The sequence below is a fragment of the Sceloporus undulatus genome, chromosome 3, assembly GCF_019175285.1.
Source record: "Sceloporus undulatus isolate JIND9_A2432 ecotype Alabama chromosome 3, SceUnd_v1.1, whole genome shotgun sequence".
In the NCBI taxonomy this organism is placed as follows: domain Eukaryota; kingdom Metazoa; phylum Chordata; class Lepidosauria; order Squamata; family Phrynosomatidae; genus Sceloporus; species Sceloporus undulatus.
In genome coordinates, this window is record NC_056524.1 from 222,882,966 (window position 1) to 222,904,214 (window position 21,249).

The following is a 21,249-nucleotide window of genomic DNA, read 5'->3' on the forward strand; positions in this document are numbered from 1 at the left end:
ACACTAAAGTAATAAGATAAACAAATCTGAAATTGTTTGTCCCACCCCCGTGCCTGCCTCGGAGGAACTGTGTTGCTGCTGTTGTTGTTGCCGCTGTTGCTGCCGGGCGCCTCCCTGGGCGGAGAGGACACCAGCGCAGTCGCGCATCACCACAGGGAGGACGCCTTCGGACTGGACCATCTTCGGCACCTCAGCAGCGAGCCAGAACCACCAAGGACGATTAACACCTGGGGGAAGGCGGGGGAAGGGGCGTGCTGGTGGGAGCGGCACGCATATAGCCGGCCTGCCTGGCTTCCTTCCCCGTCCCACCCCCGTGCCTGCCTCGGAGGAACTGTGTTGCTGCTGTTGTTGTTGCCGCTGTTGCTGCCGGGCACCTCCCTGGGCGGAGAGGACACCAGCGCAGTCACGCATCGCCACAGGGAGGACGCCTTCAGACTGGACCATCTTCACAACTGCGCAACTGAGCAGTTAAGCAGCCATTTTGTCCTGTGGGGGGCAGGCACTGAGCTGTGCCCCAGCTAGCGTGTTGTGTATTGTCGTTGTATTTTTATTGTTGAGCTATTTGTCGCTGGCTGTATTGAGAGATGTATTGTGAAATGTTATTGCTATGTATTGAGATATGTATTAATATGTACTGTATTGAGATATGTATTGTTATTGTCACTGTTGTACACCGCCCTGATGTTTCGAAGGGCGGTATATAAATAAACCTTTATTATTATTATTATTATTATTATTATTATTATTATTATTATTATTATTATTATTATTATAGTGTAGTAGCTCTTAAACTGGGGTAGGATTCCATCAACTGCAATTTTTCCACGTCTGATTTCCTTTCCGTTATTTAAATTTCTCTGGTCAGTGAATTGTATGGTACAAATTTAGTCACTGTAAGTGTTCATAGTATTTTTTTTTCATTCCAGACTAGACTATGTGCCAGTGCAATAAAATAAACTGTATGCAAAATTGTATGTGTATATGTTTCTGTGAATTTTTCTAGGGAGAAGGAGTCTATAGCTTTTATCAGATTCTCAAAGTGGTTCATGACCCCAAAAAGGGCAAGAGTGACTAGTTTAGTGTGCCATCTGAACCAGCAACCCTGGCTTTTTGCACTTAAGCAAGTCAGGACTTGTAAACAAAGGAGAAAACCTTCTTTATCATTCTGATTTGTCAAGGGCAAAATGAGCTAGGAACCTTGGCTTGGATAACACACTGAACTAATCATCTTCATCCACATACAGTTCATTCATGGTAAAGTAGAATTTCCTAGAATCCTAGTGTAAATATGGAGAATGCCTATTTCAAATTAAGTTAAATTTCAAATTAAGTTAAAATACTTCATTTAGCAATTACAATGTTTTTTCAACAGGAGAAACAGCTACTGATCTTAGTGTTTAAATACTGGAAAAATTCAAGCAAACATTTTTAATAAGAAAGATTAGGGCAACTTGAAAACATTCACTTTTCTACAGAGCCAAGCTTGATATACCTACAGTGAATTCCCCAGTAACAGCATCAAAGCCAACATGAATGGTATGTTCAAAGTCTGATGGAGGAGAGATTTCAGGCCTTTCTTTTTCTTTTTTCCTACTTCCTATAAAAAACAAAATAAAAATTAGTCAGCCAAGGGAAATATCCATGTATGTTCCTTTCCAAAATCACATAAACCTATCCAGTAAAATTTAAAAGGAGGTATTTTTTAATACAGAAATGTTAGATGAATACATGTGCAAGGGTCCTTATAACTGTAGGGTAATTTAAGTTTTCTAAGACTTTAGCCTTTTAAAAAGAAACAAATATATTTAAATGTCAAAAATGTCAAAGCTAAGCCTGTAAGGGTCTAGCTTTTAATCAGTGGAGTAACAGAAATGTCTAACCATGCTTCCCTAAAAACTGAGACTGACTCAAAAAACAACACAAGTAGCTTCTAGTTCAAACAAAAGTTTACTAATGGCTTTAATCTATATATACATAAAGGCTGTGTCTTAATCTAGCTAGTGAATAGTTCTGCCTCTGGTACCAATTTTTTTGTTGAAAGTAAAACCCAGAAACACATCTATTTCATTATCTGAGGTAACTGAGTCTGGGAACACCAGACTCAACAAGAATTCTGCCAGATCAGTTTCCCTCAGGAACAAGGAGATGGATAGGTTGCTTACCTGTAACTGTAGTTCTTCAAGTGGTCATCTGCAAATCCACACAAATGAGTTATTCTGAGCCTACACAGCAATTTCAGATCCTTATGGAATCATTAGGGAAGACTTTTTGGCAGTAGCTCCGCCCACCCTTCTTCAGTTCAAAAAGTCAGCCAAAAGAACAGACCTAGGAAGTAGGTCTGTGTAAATTTACAGCACTTTATAAATAAAGGCTAATATTAACAATAATAAAGAAAGCGCGGGACATGACAGAGGGGAGGATGGGCAGGATTTGTGTGGATTCGCAGATGACCACTCAAAGAACTACAGTTACAAGTAAGCAACTTGTCCTTCTTCTTCATGGTCTCTGCGAAACACACAAATGAGTTAGAGTGACAAGCTGATCCATCCCAGGAGGAGGGAGTGACCTGACAATAAAGATTTTAACCAGGAAAGACATTGTGATTGTCAATTATTAACAGCGTCAACTAACCTCAATGAATGCCGGAAAGGAGAACAGCTCTGCCAAAGGCTGCTTCACGATGGTGTCTGGTGTCAAACCTGTAGTGCTTGATAAAGGTCAAAGGTTGTGATCAAACCACAGCCTTGCAAATGTCCTCCAATGAGATTCCGGACAGGAAGGCAGAGGATGTAGCTACCGCCCTGGTGAAATGAGCTCAAATTCGAGCAAGTGGAGTCTTCTCAAACAATTCATAGGAAAGATGGATAATAGAGGTCACCCATTTAGAAAAACGTTGTGGTGTAATCAGGAATCCCAGTTTGGGATTTGAATAGCAGACAAAGCATCTGGGAGAACATCAAGAGGATGAAGTGCTGTCGAAGTAGTAGGCCAGAGCCCACCTGACATCAAGGGAATGGAGTTGGTGATCGGTGTCGGTGGTCTGGTTCGGGGCCAGCGTCGGGAGAACGATGTCTTGACTGAGATGAAAGGTAGAAACTATCTTAGGCAGAAAAGAAATGTCCGGTCGAAGAACGACTTTGTCTTTGAAGAATTTCAAATAAGGAGAGTCGGCACGGAAAGCACAGATCTCACTGGCTCGGTGTGCTGAGGTCACGGCGACCAGAACTGCCGTCTTCCAAGTGAGGAGCCTGACATCACAGGAAGCAAGAGGTTCAAACAGAGAGGCAGACAGGGCTGCCAAGACAAGTTTTAGGTCCCAAACCGGGGCCAGAGCCAGGGAAGGCGGTCTCAAGTTGGTGAGGCCTTTGGTAAACTTTTTTACCAGAGGGTCGACAAAGAAGGATGGGAGACCCGAAAACTGGTAGTGGGCACAGATGGCGGCAAGGTAGCATCTAAGGGAGGAGATGGAGAGACCAGAGTCTGACAGAGAATTGAGTAAGTCCAGAACAATAGGAATAGTGACGTCCTTGGAAGAAAGTTCTTTCTTGGTTAAGAAAGCCAAAAATGTAGCCCATTTGAGAACATATGAATGCTGAGTGGAAGGCTTGTGGGAAGCCAAAATGACCTTTTGAACCGGGAGTGAGAGGTATGTCAGGGCAGAATTCTCCATGCCACGAGATGGAGCAGAGGGGATCCTGGAGCAGAACTGGCTGCATTGGAAGCTGAGGTGGGAGGCAAAAAGATCGATGTCCGGTGTTCCCCACAGGGAAAAAGGTGGTGGACAACGTGAAGGTTGAGTTGTCATTCGTGGCAAGAGTCCGGAGCTCTGCTCAGTTTGTCTGCAAGGTCGTTCTCTTCCCCAGGAAGATTGATGGCTTGCAAAGTGATGTTTTTGGGAACGCACCAGTTCCAGATCTTCAGCATGAGGTTGAGAAGCATGGTAGATCTGGTGCCATCCTGTCTGTTGATGTAATACATCACTGTTGTGTTGTCGGTGAGGAGGAGAACCACCTGGTTACAAAGTGCGGGTTCGAAGGACTTCAGCGTCTTCTGTACCGCCAGCATTTCCGGCACATTGATGTGGAGTTGGTGCTCTTTGGGTGACCACCTTCCGTGGATAGAGAGGTCATTGCAGTAGGCTCCCCAGCCGGTGTTGGGGGCATCTGTGGTGAGCGTCACGTGAGGCTGTAATGGGACAAAGGGCATACCTCTGCAGACATTGCAAGGGTCTAGCTACCATCGGAGGGAGAAGGTGACCAGCCTCGGGATGGTGATCCACTTTTGAGGGTGGTCGAAGGCCGGGTTGAAAACAGACAGAAGCCAAGACAAGAAGAGCCGCATGTGAATTGGGCCCTGGGGGTGACATAGGTCGTGGATGCCATGTGGCCGAGAGCAACCTGAGCAGGGAACCCAGAGTCAGAAGAAGAGGGTTTGCCCTTGGCAGCAGGAGCCTTGTCAGGGACCCTAGATTTAGAGGGAGGGTGCATATAGCATAGAATGCTATATAGCATATCTGTGCATATAGAATGCTATATAGCATATCTGTACATATAGCATAGAATGCAGCCGCATCTCCCTGTTCCTCCTGGCTTGTGGGGTGAAAGCCATGCAATGAAGGCAAGTTGCGGTGATGTGACCCTCACCCAGGCAAACAAGGCACAAGGAGTGTCCATTGTGGCTGGGAATTTTCCCTCCATATTCCGTGCATTTTTTAAAGAAGTGCGAAGACATCATGGAGATTTGAAGGAGTAAACAAGAGAATGGTCAAACAAGCCGAGTCCAAAACAAGATGAATCACTATCCAAGAGAGAAATCAGAGCCAAAAACATGGTCAAAATCGAAAGTGAAAGGAAGGAGAGAATTCCAAGAGAAGTTCCTATGCTGCTCACGTGGCGGCAAAAGGAAATGAAGGGTGGGAAGACACCGAGCCTAGAGGGTGGGCGGAGCTACCGCCAAAAAGTCTTCCCTAGCGATTTCAGAAGCATCCAAAATTGTTGTGCAGGTGCAGAATAACCCATTTGTGTGCTTCGCAGAGACCACAAAGAAAAAGCATAATTTCTCAAAGTTTAAAAGATGTACATGGGTGGCATAAGAGTAGCATGCTATCACCAGAAAAAGGAACTGACAAACCCCTATGCCAGAGGAATACCACACATTATGCTCTTTGCTTCTGAAGTATTTCAAGTTTCCTTCCAATACTAACTTTTCTACAAAAATATTTTACAGTTTTAATAGTTTAATGACACCACACTGTACAAATACCCCCTTTGTAATCAAACTTATCTCCTAAAAGTAGAGCAACGATCCAATTTTCTGCCCAGTAAGATAGTTCACAAAAACACAATGACTAATAATAGCCAGCCAAATTATGTATACCATTAGTCGTCCTTTGTCAATAAGTACATGAGCTTTATTTTGAAAGGCTAGTCATTATTTTCTACCTCAGACCATATATGCATTGCAGTTCAATATTTGATATAAATTTCTTCCAGATGGTTCCGAATCAGTCAGCCAGCCCTTCACATTTGCGACTTTGATTACTTACAGATTTTATTAATATGTTCTCTCTAGGAATATTTAGGTCCTCCAGCACAACTCTATGGACAACTTTAACCAAAAAAACATACTTAAGGACTTAGAAATTCCTAGAGAGAACACTCTATCAGGCATTTGCAGGCCTCCAGTGCAATTCTATGGTCCATGTCTGGCAGGTGTTGACCACAGAGTTGCACTGGAGGACCTAGAGATTCCTAGAGAGGTGTTTTCTCAGGTAAAAACACAGTATTTTTGTTACTTGCAGTTTTTTCACATTCATGGGGGTCCTGTGCCCCTAACCCCAGCGAATGTGGAGGGACGACTGTATTATACTCTCAAATAAGTTCATAACAAACAAAGCACAATGGCTGAGCACACCTGGCATTACATTGTGATGCATTTGTTTTGAACAGACATATGAATCATTCATGCGTTTCTAGTATGTTCAGTCACAGTGCAGATTACGTTTAGAACAGGGGGACAAGATTACATCCCAACACACACACACACACCATGGGCCATCCACACTGCCAGAACATCACTGCTTGTCACCATTTTGAAAAAACACAGAAGGAAAGAAAATGTTTGTGGGAGTGATGAGGTTCTGAGGGTTGGAGAGGACTTTTTGTATATCTGTGTGTATTGAGGTGCATTTAGAGCAATTCTGGGCAAAATTCATCCTTTATTGGAGGTACATTTTTGAGGGATGGCTTCAGGGACTTCAAAAGTTTGATCTGGGATCTGTACACAGACCATGAGATCTTGGTCATTTTATGACTATCAGCCATTAATACCTTATGCAAATAAACCATCATATGAGTCAATATCTAGTACTGTGTAAAGACAAACAAAATACAGCCCACCCTTCTCTTACGCGGGGGATCCATTCTGGATCCCCTTGTCTAAAGGAAAAAATGCAGATGCTCAAGCCCTATTCAAATGAACGTATGCTGGAATCTGCGTAAAAAGCACCCGCATATAACGCGGGTGCACTGTAAATGCTCACTGACTGAACTATCACACAAGAGTCCTCATGCTTTAGTTGCTAGCCCTAAATTCCAGAAATCTGAAAAGGCTATCTGACATCATGCTTAGAAAAAATTAGTCCATCTAAGCAAAATAAACATTAGTTTCAACTGGTTGCCAGATGTCCATGAGTTCTTCCAGATGCAAGAGAAAAATAGTTTCCATTTATTATTTTTTAAACAGACATATATATGCCTAATTCTCTACGTAGCAAATTCCCAAGCATGACTTATTTCCATGTTTCATGTCCCTTTGTACTTCTCAGTTTGGAAGGTAACTGTCTGAAACTAGCTTGTATATGATGCCTCATGCAAGTAAAATGTTATAGGAGCAAGTACATTCAGACTACATTTTTCATCTGAAGCCTAAGTTAACAATTAGATGGACAATTAAGATTATACATATAATAAAAATTAAAATGTAAATAATTTCATTTTTGCAAGACATTTTATCCAAAACACTGAGCTAATCTTCCTCAAATCCAAATAACTATCAATGAAATATTTCAACTATAAAAGCTTATTCATAGAATCATACTAGATTTAGTTGAAGTGTTTGTACAGAAATGTAAAAATATCCATTAGTACTGCAAAGCATTATTATCTTCATGGTAGTTAGCTCTCTTGCCTCTTCCCTATGAGATAGGAAAGGGAATATAAGGAAGAGGAGCAATAGCAGCTTCCTCCCTACATTCTGAGAATAAGGAAGAAATGATACTGGCTTCAGGCCAAGACACCAGGAAGACAGTAACCTCTGATCAACTGTCTGCTTAAAAGGCCAGACTAATCTGTTTTAAACCCAAAGGAAATGAAAAACTGTTTTCTAGCCAGACTTCTTAGATAAACGGATATACAACAAGCACAAGGACTACAATAGGATGTAAGATGCACTGTTCTATATGTCTATTGCTTGTTTGCCAAAAGCATGTAACATAAAGAAACTGCAAAGGGAAGTATGCCTCAAACCCACACAATACAGCATCTTACCTTTTTCAGTGCCAGAAAAAATAGAGATGATTTTATTTCTAGGCTTCTTCTCCTCTGGCACAGATGGCAGGGGTTTCAAGCTATGGTTAGCTGATAATGGATCTTTGCTGGCTGAACTGAAGATAGTGCTACTCATCCGAACAGGTGGAGCTGGTGGCTTGTCTTCGAGTTCCCCGTTATCAGACATGATACTAAATGGCTAGATAATGCACTGAAACTGAACAAGGAGACACTCTGTCAGCAGAAATATATTAACCCAGCAAAAGCATGTTATACTTTCTAAAACTTCTTATTATTATTCCCTATGAACAGATTTAATATTATGAGCTTGCATCCTCTGAAGTACTCAATTCATACAAATGACACAGAATTTAGACTCCCATTTCAGAATTTAACCAGTAAGATATTTCTTACTGCCTGATCTTGTACATGTAACCCTCAGTGATAAATAATTACAATTTCCTATTCATTCTACAGTAAAAAGGAGGAAAGGCAAACATGTCCTATAAGAAAAATGGGACTCAAGACTTGCAGTGGCTTGCAATTTAATTTATTTTTCATTTTTTGCTACCTTTTTTGCCTGCTGTACTTTGGATTCCTGTAACCCACTTCTTCCAACAAAGACAGGTGTCCTGTAATCCAATTAACAAAGTTCTTGTCTGAATCCTACAATTCCTTTGTTTTAGAAACATTCAACTATGTTTTATTTAGAGCAGGCTCAACACAAAAATGATTTTATTTTGTCTGTTACAAATACCCAGATTAACATGACTATTATCTAAAAGTTATTAACATTGAAACCTATTTGTTTTAAATAAAGATATTGCCCCATTTACTTGGGAGTTTATCAACATTATTCAGCTGTCAATGTCATAAAATTGCCAGGTTAAGCTTAATAAAGCAAATTAGTTTTCTTAGATGGTTGACTTAACTCCTGCAATCAAATTAGTTGTTGAGTTCACATGAAATTCATGCTTCTGAACCAGCATCAGTGCCTTCAATGTACACTTACTGCCTCTTTGTGTTTGACAGCTCTTGATGCTGCCATAACAGACAACAGCAACAAATGCAATTTTTCTGCCAGAACTCTTAGAGTAACTTTCCCCAACTTAGGGCCCTCCGGATGTAGCCAATGGTCAACAATGGGGCTGTTCAGACTGCGTTATAAACCAGTTAGCAAACTGGTTTAAAAGGCGGTCGTTCACACTTGCACTGGTTTTTCCCAATCCAAATTCTTGGGGGGGGGGATCCCACTTAACCCAGTTCTTTTGGAACCGGAGATTTCAGTGTGTCTTTTCAAAAGAACCGGTATTCGCACATATATTATATTGCATTTATACCCCACATTTAAACCCGCAGGGTTTTTTTGGCTGAGAGAGTATGATTCCCCCACAAGTCTAACATATCCCAGGGTTTCTTGTTAAGGGTTGTTCTGAGGGGCTTGCCATTGCCATCCTCCAAGGCTGACCGGGGGGGGGGGGGTTCACTCAAACAGTGTGATGTAGATGCGCATCACTTGACTGACAGTTTAAAAAACTCAGAACAGTTGAAATTCAGCTCCATTTTAAATCAATACAAATGTTAATGTGAACTTCAACAGGGTTAAACTGCCATGGAGAGATTCGATCGGAGTAAATGTAGTGGGAACTTTGATTGAGTATTGCATCATCGAATTTTCCTGGATCTATTCAGCACAAAAACGTGTGTGAATGCGACCAATGACTGAAGCTGAAGTACAAGACACCTGGAGGACACCATGTTGGAGAAGGCTGGTCTAGATGTATGAGTCCTACATCTCTTGTCTATGGCATCACTAAACTATGAATGAATGAATGAAATTTTATTTCTAGACCGCTATTCCTTGCAGATCACAGCGGTTTACAAAAACACCATCAAAACCAATACAAAGTGACAACCCATAGCCCAACAATACAAAAACCCACCCATACCATTTAAAAACAATACAAAAATTCTAAAAACAATCCATACAATCATTCAATCTAAAACCAGTTAAAAACCTATATAACAAATTAGCTGGATTGAACAAAATACACAGGGGAGAGAGAGAATAACATCAAGGCACATGGGGGAAGGCTTGACGGAAAAGAAAAGTCTTCAGATTCTTCCTAAAAAGATCTAGAGAGGTTGCTGAGCAGAGCTCATCGGGCAAAGAGTTCCAGGTCTGAGGGGCCACAATGGAAAATCTTTGTGACGAAGACACAAACCTTGCCTTGGGAACTCTTAATAGATATTTTCCGCCCGATCTGAGAGTGCAGGGCGAACTGTATGGGGAGAGGCAGTCCTCCAAGTACCCTGGGCCCAAGCCATTTAGGGCTTTATAGGTCATTACCAACACCTTGTATTGCACCTGGAAGCGAATAGACAGCCAATGTAGATCTTTCAATATAGGTGTTATATGGCTGGTCCTGGAACATCCAGTGACCAGCCTCGCTGCCATAAACCCCAGAATGCCATAGGAGGCAGGTATAGCAATAAAAGTGGAATAATAGTGGTACTTATCTACCCAATAAGGTAGACACCCACTTAACAAGTACAATTAAGGACAGACTTTGGTGGAAAGAATTAAGATCAAAGTTTGCTTGATATAAAGTTCTCCACTTCTTAAAGAGTTTTTCCATTATTATTGATGAGCACTTGCAGTTTAACAAAACCTGCATGTTTAGCTTTTAAAAAAGAAGAAGAAGAAAAGCAAGAGACTCTCAACTTGTAGAGACACAAATGTTGACCTAGGCTTACCTGTCAACAGAATAGATTAGTATTTACATTTCAAATTCAGACTGTATGAAAAGATGATTAGAGAAATGTTTACATTTTTCATTGTAGTGCAATGACCTGAGTAATCAGAGGCTGCAACACAATCACCTGGAAGCATTATATAAGGAACAACAAGTAGGCTCCTGAGTTCTACTTATATCTTATTGGCCACTGACCTCTTTTTCTTCTGGAGTATATCTTCAATTGTTGATGTTCCACCAATCCAAGGGGATACCCAATGTAACATTTTTGTGTGGTTCAAGTGTCTCTGATTTTTGGCAATGTGACAATGTGACTCTGGCTGTGCCTTTGTTATGTAATTAACAAGATTTCTGTTACTGTTCTGAAAGCCACACTTATTTTGGCTTTGTAACAATTATTTTCCTTAATCCTTCTTTTGCCTTTTAAAGTGCAAGGTGAATCTCACTGAGGAAGTATGCAGAGCTGTTTTAGGTACCTTTTTCCATCTGAAGCTTTGTGCTATGAAAGGTGTGAGAACACAGACAAAGTAGTTTGCGGAAAGTATATCAACTGGGAGAATTACATCTATTACCAGGCCCCTGTATTGTGTTAACCATTTGGGGAGTAGGAGAAACAGAATGTCTTTTTTTCCAGCTTTGGCTTCTTAGGTGCACCCACTCTAGATGCTCTTTCTTTAAAATAACTGTATGAAACAAAGCAACTCAGCAACAGCTTTTCCCTTTCGGCTGCCTGCATCTTCAGATATGAACGCATGCAGACAACCAGCTTGCTTTTCATTGTTAAAACAGGATAGATTCTCTTCATTTGTCATCTTTTGACAAAGATGAACACTTTCTTTATTGAAAGTGCTACTCAAAGTCTTTTACTAAACTTATTCATGGTGTAAGAGGAAATCCTCTTATGTACTTTATATTCATGTTAAAACAGGAAGCGAATTACTGTAAGTCATTTCAAAACAGCAATAAATTTAAATTTCTGCAGAATATAAGACAGTGCTGATGAAGTACAAACCCAAGCTACAATTTATGTCTATCCATTCTTCTACTCATAGCAGAGTATCTATCTACTTGATTATGAAGTATTTATCATCCAACACACATCATAAAATAAACAAACCAAAAGTGCTTTCAAAGAAAACATGGCCAAAAAAAGTGACTTTTTATTAACTGTGGTTTTAAAAATTGCTGTATTATCAAAGCATTTTATAGCTGGACAAGAGGCAGTATTGTTAATTTTCAATGCCTAATTTTAGAAAAATAAAACTACTTACTTACCGTAACTAAAGTTTTCAAGTGAAAAAATTTAGCTAAATTAGCCAATCCAGTGCAGGAAACTGAAGATATAATTCTCAGACTGCTTGAGAAAATATAATACTGTATATACTCATGTATAAATCTAGAAATTTAGGTTAAAAAATTGACCCAAAAAACCTTGACTTAACTACGGGTCAATGTAAGTACAGTCTGCCCATGCCATCCGTGGGCTTGCCATCTGCGGACTTGACATCATGCAGATGGCAAGCCTGGGGGATAAAATGGCACCCGTGGTTGCGCCACACATGGGAGCGCACTGTCATTAGAATCAATGGGACTTAACGTCCCATATTTTTTCACATATGCGGCGGAGGTCTGGAACGGATCCCCCATATATATAAAGGGACCACTGTACTGCACTTTAAACCATATATTACCATCCCCTGGTGAAAGGCAAGAGTTTAATCTGACCTGGAAGCACTGACTCCCTTCTACTCTCTCATCCATCCAGTATTTAGTATGAACACAAATAGTTATGCCTGCTGGAATTTTGTAAGTTTATTTGCATTGTTTCCCTTTGCTTTACAACCTTCATTACATGCCCCATGTTTAACCCCCAACTTATCCACTGCTCATGTCAAAATCTGTAATTTTGATCCCAAAATGTGCCCTCGACTTATACATGAGGTCAACTACATGTGGTCGACCCACCTTAATCCTTACCATATTCGTGGTACAGTGTCATATCTGCATCAACATTCATGTGAAAATCAAGCCTCTTATTTTTGATTATGCCTCTCCCTCTCACCTCACATTCCTCAAAAAAGTCTTAATAAAATTCCAATTTTTTTTTCAGTCAGTATAGTGTGCCCTTCCCTTACGTGGGGGATTTGTTCTGGACACACATACACCCACATAAGGGAAATACCATGTTTGCTCGAGCCTCACTGAAAACAATGGGGCTCATGCCCACGGTGCGGCATGGCATGCATGCCATTGCCTCTTCCGGTGCGTGGCTTTCAGCTTATCCAAGTGTGATGCGCCCATGTATGACACAGGTGCACTGTAATTTATTACTTGATTTAAAAAATTAAAAAACAAATTAAAATAACTAAAATTAGAAATACTTTTTATTTCAAAATACTTTGAAAAATATATACATCATCATGTTTTTCATGAGTATAAGAGAGACATCAAAGAGATGGAAATTAAACAGCTGGTGGCAAACCATAGAAAGTCAACCTTCAAGAAAGTGGCCTTCTGAAGAAATATCTAGGACACAGTTAAAAAACCACTAAGGCAACATGCTGTATAATAAAAGATACTATTACTATTCATCATTATATATAAAATATTATTTATTAAAGTAATGCAGGAAATCCCTATTTCAAAACTACCAGTAAGTAACTTCAAGATCTATCAAGACTGATTTGGTTAAAAATAAACTACTGGCAGATTCAGTTGCTACAGCTTACACTGCCAAAGGAAAATCCAAGTTGTTTTAACCTTAGAGGTGATTTGATAACTTGCATACAAACTGGAAGCAATGGCATATTTATATTACGTTCACCAAATTTAGGTTTCAGAGGATGGAACTAGCAAAAACGCCCCTTGAATATTTATTTCCTAAGAAAACCCTATGCAATTCATGGGGTCACTAAAAGTCAACAGGCAACTTGAAGACACAGAAACACATAGGAACCTGGCATACCTGGGGGATCTGTGCAGTAGTAGAGGCTTCCATCAATCCTGAGTCTAAAGCCTTTTGTTTTTGGGGCTTGACATACCTGATTATGTCAAATATTAATACAAAGAAAAGCCCTAAGCTCAACATGCTATATGTATAAACCTTGTTACAATATGAACTAAAATTTAATGGCCAAAATGTAATGCCATAATCGTCTACCTCCACAGCTGAACTGAAGTGACACGTCTGTCAATGCTGAAGGCACCTTCCCAATGCAAATCACTCCCACGGTGCCATTTAGTGGCTGGGAAAGGCGCAGGGCACCTGAGCAACACTGGATCACACATCTGCAGCAGCTACTGATCTCCCAGATCTCCAGCATGTATACTAGAAATCCAGGAAAGCAATTGTTATTCTTTCCTCCCAGCTTCAGCCAGAAACTGCCCAGGCACCCTGCACCCTCTAATGGATATTAAATAAGCTTTGGAAGGAGGAAATAACTGTAGTCATTGACACAGTAAGTCCTGATTACATGTTTCCTGGAACAGGAGCCATTGGACACATGGCCTATCTAAGAAGGTAACAGCAATGAAACAAGGGGCCAAGATGACTAGAATGAAATGGAAAACTTACTGAATGCAAACTAGTTCTCATGAGTTTGTGTTATGACAGCAAGGAAACCTTACTTTTCTACCATCATTGCATTGGCCAGCTGGCCAATAAACCTGTTCCAAGTGTACGTGGGTGGGTAGCTTTTTATATCTTTGCTTATAAGCAGGAGGCAGGGGATTTCTCAGTAGCCTGCCATGACCAGCTTGCATGGTATTTTGCAGATATGTCTTTCATATATATTCTGACTTAGATGCTGCAGTTAGAGCAGTACTAACAGGTGAACTTTTTGGCACCTGCTTATTTTGTTAAATTGGGTATTTTCCAGTTTGACGTGGACAAGATTCTTCAAAAGGTGAATTCAACTAAATGTGTACTCAAACCTTGAGGATCCTGGTTGGTAATAGCAACTAGATATGGCCTGACTGAGGAGGTGGGAGAAACAGCGCTTTTTGGAAGGAAGGTAGACATTTCTGCAAATCAGAGGTGTTACTAAAATATAGTCCACCCCTTCAACAAACCATTTAGAGAAAGTTCAGTCTGTCCCTAATTCATTGTAGAAAACAATTCTTGTGGAATGTTAAAACATTACAAAGCTAATTGTGGCATCAAGTTTCATGAATCAGAACTGACTTCATCAGCTTCATGATGTGCTGTTCTCAGTGTATAGGCACACACATGCATATGTAAACTTGGCTTGAGGAGGATGGAAATAGTGAACTGTGAACAGTGTCTTACGCCTACCAAAACCCAACAAATTAGTGTCTGTTGTTGCTGTTGTATGCTGGGAGATATCATCTAGAGGCATGGGGTAGGGTGTTATCAGTATGCTGATGACACCCAAATATATTTCTCCGTGCCTTCGAATACAGCCTCAGCTAAGGATACTCTGTCTCCTCTAAATGAATGCTTGGAGGAGATAATGGGCTGGATGGGGAAAAATCAACTGAAATGAACTGAGACGAGATAGAGGTGCTTACTGTCAAGGGTATGAACCTGGGTTTGGAAATGTATCAACCAGCCCTGGATGAGGTTAGACTCCTTCTGAAAGACTGTGTTTGCAGTCTGGGATGCTTCTGGATCCATTGTTCCAAATCACAGCTCAGATAGATGTGACGGCCAGGAGTGCTTATTATCAGCTTCAGCAGTTACGCCAGCTGCACCCCTATCTAGAGCTGGGGGACCTAATGGTTGTGATGCATACGCTGGCAACCTCAAGGCTGGACTTCTGTCATGTGCTGTACATCGGGCTACTTCTGTACCAAGTTCAGAAACTTCAGTTAGTTAAGCCAGATTGGTTACTTGGGACAGCCAGGAGTGAACACATAAGATCAATATTAAAATCACTCCACTGGCTGCCAATTAGCTTCTGGGCAAGGTACAAAGTGTTGGTTATTACCTTTAAATCCCTAAATGGTTTGGGTCCAGGTTACCTACAGGATCATCTTCACCCATACCATCCACCCCATAAACAGGTCATCTGCAGAACATTTAATCCAGTCAGCCAGGACTAGATTGGCAACTGTCAGTCAAAGGACATTTTCTTCAGCCATTCCTAGAATTCCACCATCATCCAGGGGGAGAGAAGGGCAACCCAGCTCCATGAGGCCTTGCCTGAAAAAAGAGCCCCCCCTCCATCCACCATCATCCAGGGGAAGAGAAGGGCAACCCAGCTCCATCAAGCCTTGCGTGAAAGAAGAGCCCCACCCCCGCCTCCATCCACTGGGAGAAAGGCAAGCCATCTGGCCTGGAGGGAATGAAAAGGCAGGCCCATCTCCATTGGGCCTAGTCTGAAGAAAAACAAGAACCCTCCATCTGTCATCATCCGGCCTGGAGGAAGTGAAAAGGCAGGGCCAGCTCCACCAGGCCTGGCCTAGATTATGAAGCAGAGCCCTCCTTCCAGTCCATCTGCCTTGGTCCAGGTCTCAGAGGGAGAGAAGAAATAGTGGACTTTCCCCCTTCCCCACCATAATTCCCTGCTCCTTTTGTGTCTTGTCTTTTTAGATTGTAAGCCTGAGGGCAGGAAACCGTCTAATAAAAAAAATTGTATATAAATCTACAGTGCTATATAAATAAAGCTTGATGATGATGATGATGATGATGATGATGATGATGATGATGATGAAATGACCTTACAGAAGAGATTTGACAGCTGAATATGCTGTCTGAATGTAACACAATATTAAAGACCAGTCTCTTCTGGCAGTCTTATTCAGATTATTTTAAATTGTATATTTAAAATGTTGAATTTTAAATGTGGATTGTTTTAATATTCATGTGTCTTGTCTGTTCTTTTAACTGATATATGTTTTAACTGATGTTATGTATTTGTTGGTCTGTTGTTGTTCCATGCTTCAATCCATGGGATGAGGCAGGTAAGAAATCAATATTATTATTATAAAATTATTATTATTTCCAACTTATGGAGACCAAAAAGTGAAGCTATCACAGCGTTTTTTTGGCAAGACTGATTCACGGGGGTTTGTTTTGCATTCCTCTGAGGCTGAGAGAATGTGACTTGCCCCTGGTCACCCAGTGTTTTTCCAAGGCTGAGCAAGGATTTGAACCCTTGCCTCCAGAGTTGTAGCCCACACTCAAACCACTGTTGAAAGTAATAAACAGAATCAAATCTTACAAAATATGGTAACATTATCAGTGTCAGAACTTCTCAGTTTCCTAGACTGCTCTGTTGTTGACCTGAAATTATCAAAAACAATATAAGGCTTCTCAGCACCTGATGAAACTAAAAATGTATGTGATATTTAATAGTCTTGTTTTTGTCCTTTTTCTTTTCTTCCGCATTGTGAGCTTCTTAGCTATGCAATATGCAATTTGGTATTTGTTTACATTTCTGTAAAAATACTTCTTTGTAAGATAGCTTTATAGGAGGATAATTTTAATTTATGTTTAAAATATACCTCACCTGACCTCAGAAGTGTTCATGGCACCTTGGACTAACATCAGTAAAAGATTCAAAAAGGGGGTGTGAGCAATGAAATAACATTCATAGTGGGATGTTGCTGAAGTTCAAGAGTAGTCCAAATGAACTGGTCCCAGCAGAACAACAATGCTACACGAACACATCTAGCTAATGTTCAACCTTTCTCCAGAAGAATATAGCCCTCCAAAGCTTGCCTCAAGTTACAGAAACATCAAATACAAAAATGTTCTATACAAACATATACAGAATTATGAAAGTCCCTCATGTTAACTATGAGCCAAATCTAAAAGCAGAAAATATTCGCTGAATTCTATTGTACTCTGACTATGATTTTATAAAAGTTAAATGCCTAAAATAAAACTGAAAGCCTAAAATGAAGAAAAATACCTTATAATGCTGAATTGCAAGCATAGAAAGAATATCTGAAACAAAGAGTATTATGATCTACTTCATATTGATGTGTGGGAAAGCATACAGAAGCGCACAAAGCAGTTTGTCCAATAATCACACCGGAAAGCAATGAAAGGAATAGGACTAAGCCCAAATCTCCTAAATCCCAATGGATTCACTGTCAGCTACCACGGGAACAACACAGCTTAACAGAGTCTGAACACATTATAGTATCTGTTACTTCATTTGTATTTCTATATTCCAAAACATTCTCAACATGTGTTGATATATAAAAGATGAAATTTTAAAGAACTTTCAGCACGGATAGAATGAGCTAAGAAGATAATAACCAGGACCCTAACACAAACATAGCACTAACACCCATTTTTATTATGCACATTAACAAATGAAAATACTGTATAAAGCCCAAGACGTCACCAACATGGTTAACACTAAAGTGTCAAGGTAGCTATTAGAGAAAAGAAGGCTTCCTTTGAATCCAGATGTCTTGCCCAAAGAAGGAGGAAAAGGATTGTAATCTCAGAGCAAATGAAAGCACACAATAAGGGATAGGAAAATGTATCATGCACAATGTCACCGTACGGATAATGGCATTTCATCCAGCAGGTGACCTGAATTCAGATGTTCCACGGACAAAAACATCCAGCTACTTCCCTAAGGGAACTTACACATGCATAAGACATCAACAGGAATTCTGGCCAATAGCTACTATTCTTGATGTCTGTACATTACCTCCAATACCAAAGGTATTATGATACATGTTTGACATATGCCTCTACATACAGGTTGTGTATCCCTTAATGGCTGGGACCAGAAGGATTTTGAATTTTGGGATGTTTGCATATATATAATGAGGTATCTTGGGAATGGGACCCAAGTCTAAATATGAAATTCTTTACTATTTCCTATACACCTTATACACTTAGCCTGAAGGTAATTTTATGCACCATCAGAAAGCAAAAGCGTCACTATGTCAGCCAGCCATGTGGACAATCTGTGGTAGTTTTAGATTTCTGAACATTTTGGATTTCCAGATATTTAACCTGTACAAGCTGTTAGGAGATACAGTGTGCCTTGAAATAAAATGTGGCTATACCAACAACTGCAAGCTTTAAGCCCATAGTAAAAACATTTTTCTTCACTTACCATATTAATTTCACTGATCAAATACTGACTACAGTATACAGTCGCCCCTCCTAACATGTGGATCTGAGATTCGCGACCTCAATTATGCACGGAGGGGCAGCCTCTGTTATTTTTAATGTGAGCACCCAGCATGTGCACCCGGGCCGTGTGCACGGAGGTGCGTCCTATTCAAGCCTTCTTTCACTCAGTTAGTCTCAAAGGTGCCACAAGATCCCTTTGCATAATGAGTATATACAATATTTGTAGATTGTCCATAAGCATTAGGTTAGCCCCTATTAGGACAGAATACTAGACAACTTAAACTTTGGTCTGCTCCAGAAAATCTCATCTTCATCTTATGTTCTTAAGCAGAACCAAGCAGAACCTAACCCTTTTCTATAATATGGCCCACTGTTATTTATTCAAGCCGCAGTAACTACACAAAAAACACTTCATCTGTAATATATATAAAGTTAAGCACTTTCCAAAATCAGCAGGTGCTTTAGCTAAAATCCATGCAATATTTCTAAGTAGTAAATGCATGATCTTCTGACTACTGAATTAATTTTGATCTTCCTACTGAAAGCTATCCTCACTGGTACTTCATCTTTACAAAATTACATTAGCTCTAAAGTAAGATTTAACTCCAAACTTTTTCTTACACATGTTTGAAAAGACACTATATTTAGAATACTAAAGATAACTCTGTGATAGTTACAAAGGCTCCAGACACTAGATAAATAGTAGTTAAACTGTATGTGGTATTGTAAGACTGATGTTTTGCTATTCAGCTGCTTTATACAAAGGGAAGCTTCCCACTACACAGGAAGAAACAATCCCAAAGAGCAAGGGAAACAAGAGGTAATCTAACCTTCTTTTACAAATGTCAAAACATGGAATTCATATATGTTTTTATACATCTTATAGGCAGAAAGTAACTTTATACATAATATTTTAATAATGTTGTACATGAAAAAATAGTTTGTGTACACACTGAGTCATGAGAAAGTAAAGGTCTCACCATCTCAGTCATCTGTGTGGACAATTTTGGATTTTGGAGTATTTTGGAATTCTGGATAAGAGATACTGAACCTGTACTTCAATGCTGCAGGAACTGCTCTGGTTTCTTATTACAACTAGAACAGAAACTGCTTTGGCTAATTCAAAATGTTAGCAATGACACAAAGAGCCTGAGCTGATCATATCTAAGTGGCTAATTTGATCCCATGGCAAATATAGGATCCTCAGACAGTAGGTTTAGTAGATGCTACTTGTCCAAGGTCCTTGAGATTATATAGGATACAAATACAAAGTGACTATACCAAAGCTACAGTCCAGGAAACTTTTTTTTTTTTTTGCTTTATTTTGTTTTTTGCTAATAATATGGATCCAAGAATATATGTTGCTAATTGACCAGGCTCTGAATTTCAGAATAACATCATCAGACTGAAGGCACAGAATTCTATAAGGAAGAAAATCAATAGGAGAGACATATTCCCTTCATCCTCCATCTTGAGGGAGAGAGAGGCAGGCTACCTCCACCAGGCCTGCCTGGAAGAAGACAAACCCTCCCTTCAGCCACCATCTTGAGGGAGAGAGAGGCAGGCTAGCTCCACCAGGCCTGCCTGGAAGAAGAAAAGACCTTCCTTCATCCTCCATCTTGAGGGAGAGAGAAGCAGGCTAGCTCCACCAGGCCTGCCTGGAAGAAGAAAAGACCTCCCTTCATCCTCCATCTTGAGGGAGAGAGATTGTATTGTATTGCATTTTTGTTCTGTACACCGCTATGATCATTGCGGAATAGCGGTCTATAAATAAAATGTATTATTATTATTATTATTATTATTATTATTATATTAGAAAGAACGTAAAACTAAAAACTTTTGTAGTAAGTCCTAGCTTTTATCTAGCAAAATTACATTAACAAGGGTTTTAATTTTTTAAAAGTATGCATATAAGGCACCCAAACCATTTCACGAAGTAATATTAAGTTAAAGAATAATTTTTTATCCCCATTTGTATAACAACACAACAAAGCTTTCCAAATTAGGCTATTAAAATCAGGGGATGGGGGGGGGTGGAAGAAAACAGTGAAAAGATAGGTAGTGAGGTTTTTTTGTGGTACTGAAAACAGAAACTGGACTGAGCATCTCACCAGATATACCCATGTTCTGCAATTTAATGTCTGCTTCCTTGAGCCACTGTTTTGCACCTCAATCCAGTTTGTAGACCTTTATAGTCAAGCGAGAAACAGATTAGATCCTACAAGCCTAAGGCCTGACCACTTTTTTGGTAAGGAAATTAATTATATATGTTTAGTGCTTAATAATAGCTACTTCAGGAGGAAGCTGCTTAATATTTTTCCTGGCTTCAGGTTTGCCACAGTGACTTCCTCTGCAGCAGACTGAACAGACATTCTTGAAGGTGAACGTACTTGTGACTAAGTTAACTATTGATCAAATTATTGAATCCAATTAAATTTTAGAAAATCAGAATCAATAAGAATCCTCCATGTATAAGACAACTGCAGAAACCCAAACTAGCAGCAAACTACAGAAATCATTTGTATGTTTTCTTCAAACTTTGAAAAACTTGTCTGTATAGCACTTTTAACAGCAAGGTGTCTGCTTTGCTTTCCACTGCCATTTCTGCTTCAAACTGAAATTGATATATGTGCTGTTACTATGTCAAGCCACAAAAGTCAGTTGAAAGGTCCAACCTGTCAATTGGCTACCTGTTATTTCACTGTGATCAAATATGTAATACAATCATGTCAATGCATATATAGGAGTTAACCTTTTAAAAAAAATAAAAACCCTTATGATGTAATTTCTTAGCAATGCTGGTAGTGGGGACAGCTTTCCCAGAAATCCTAGAGCACTTAGGAAATATGTAAAAGACAGCAGAGCTTCTCTCACTGGC

The 21,249-nt window shown here is 39.9% G+C and overlaps 1 protein-coding gene across 4 annotated transcripts in view; it reads right to left on the reverse strand.

Annotated features, from left to right (window-relative positions):
* Positions 1–21,249, reverse strand: part of PAK2 (p21 (RAC1) activated kinase 2) — a 54,369-nt gene that overhangs the window by 25,026 nt on the left and 8,094 nt on the right. For 3 of the 4 annotated variants that reach the window (XM_042458154.1, XM_042458155.1, XM_042458156.1), the window contains exons 2-3: positions 7,548–7,758; positions 1,497–1,597 (exon numbers count right to left, since the gene is read on the reverse strand). In XM_042458154.1, the coding sequence (XP_042314088.1) occupies positions 1,497–1,597; positions 7,548–7,734 (288 nt within the window). In that variant the 5' untranslated portion in view covers positions 7,735–7,758. Of the gene's footprint in view, positions 1–1,496; positions 1,598–7,547; positions 7,765–21,249 lie in introns of all 4 variants that reach the window. The other variant, XM_042458153.1, reaches the window with a different exon arrangement.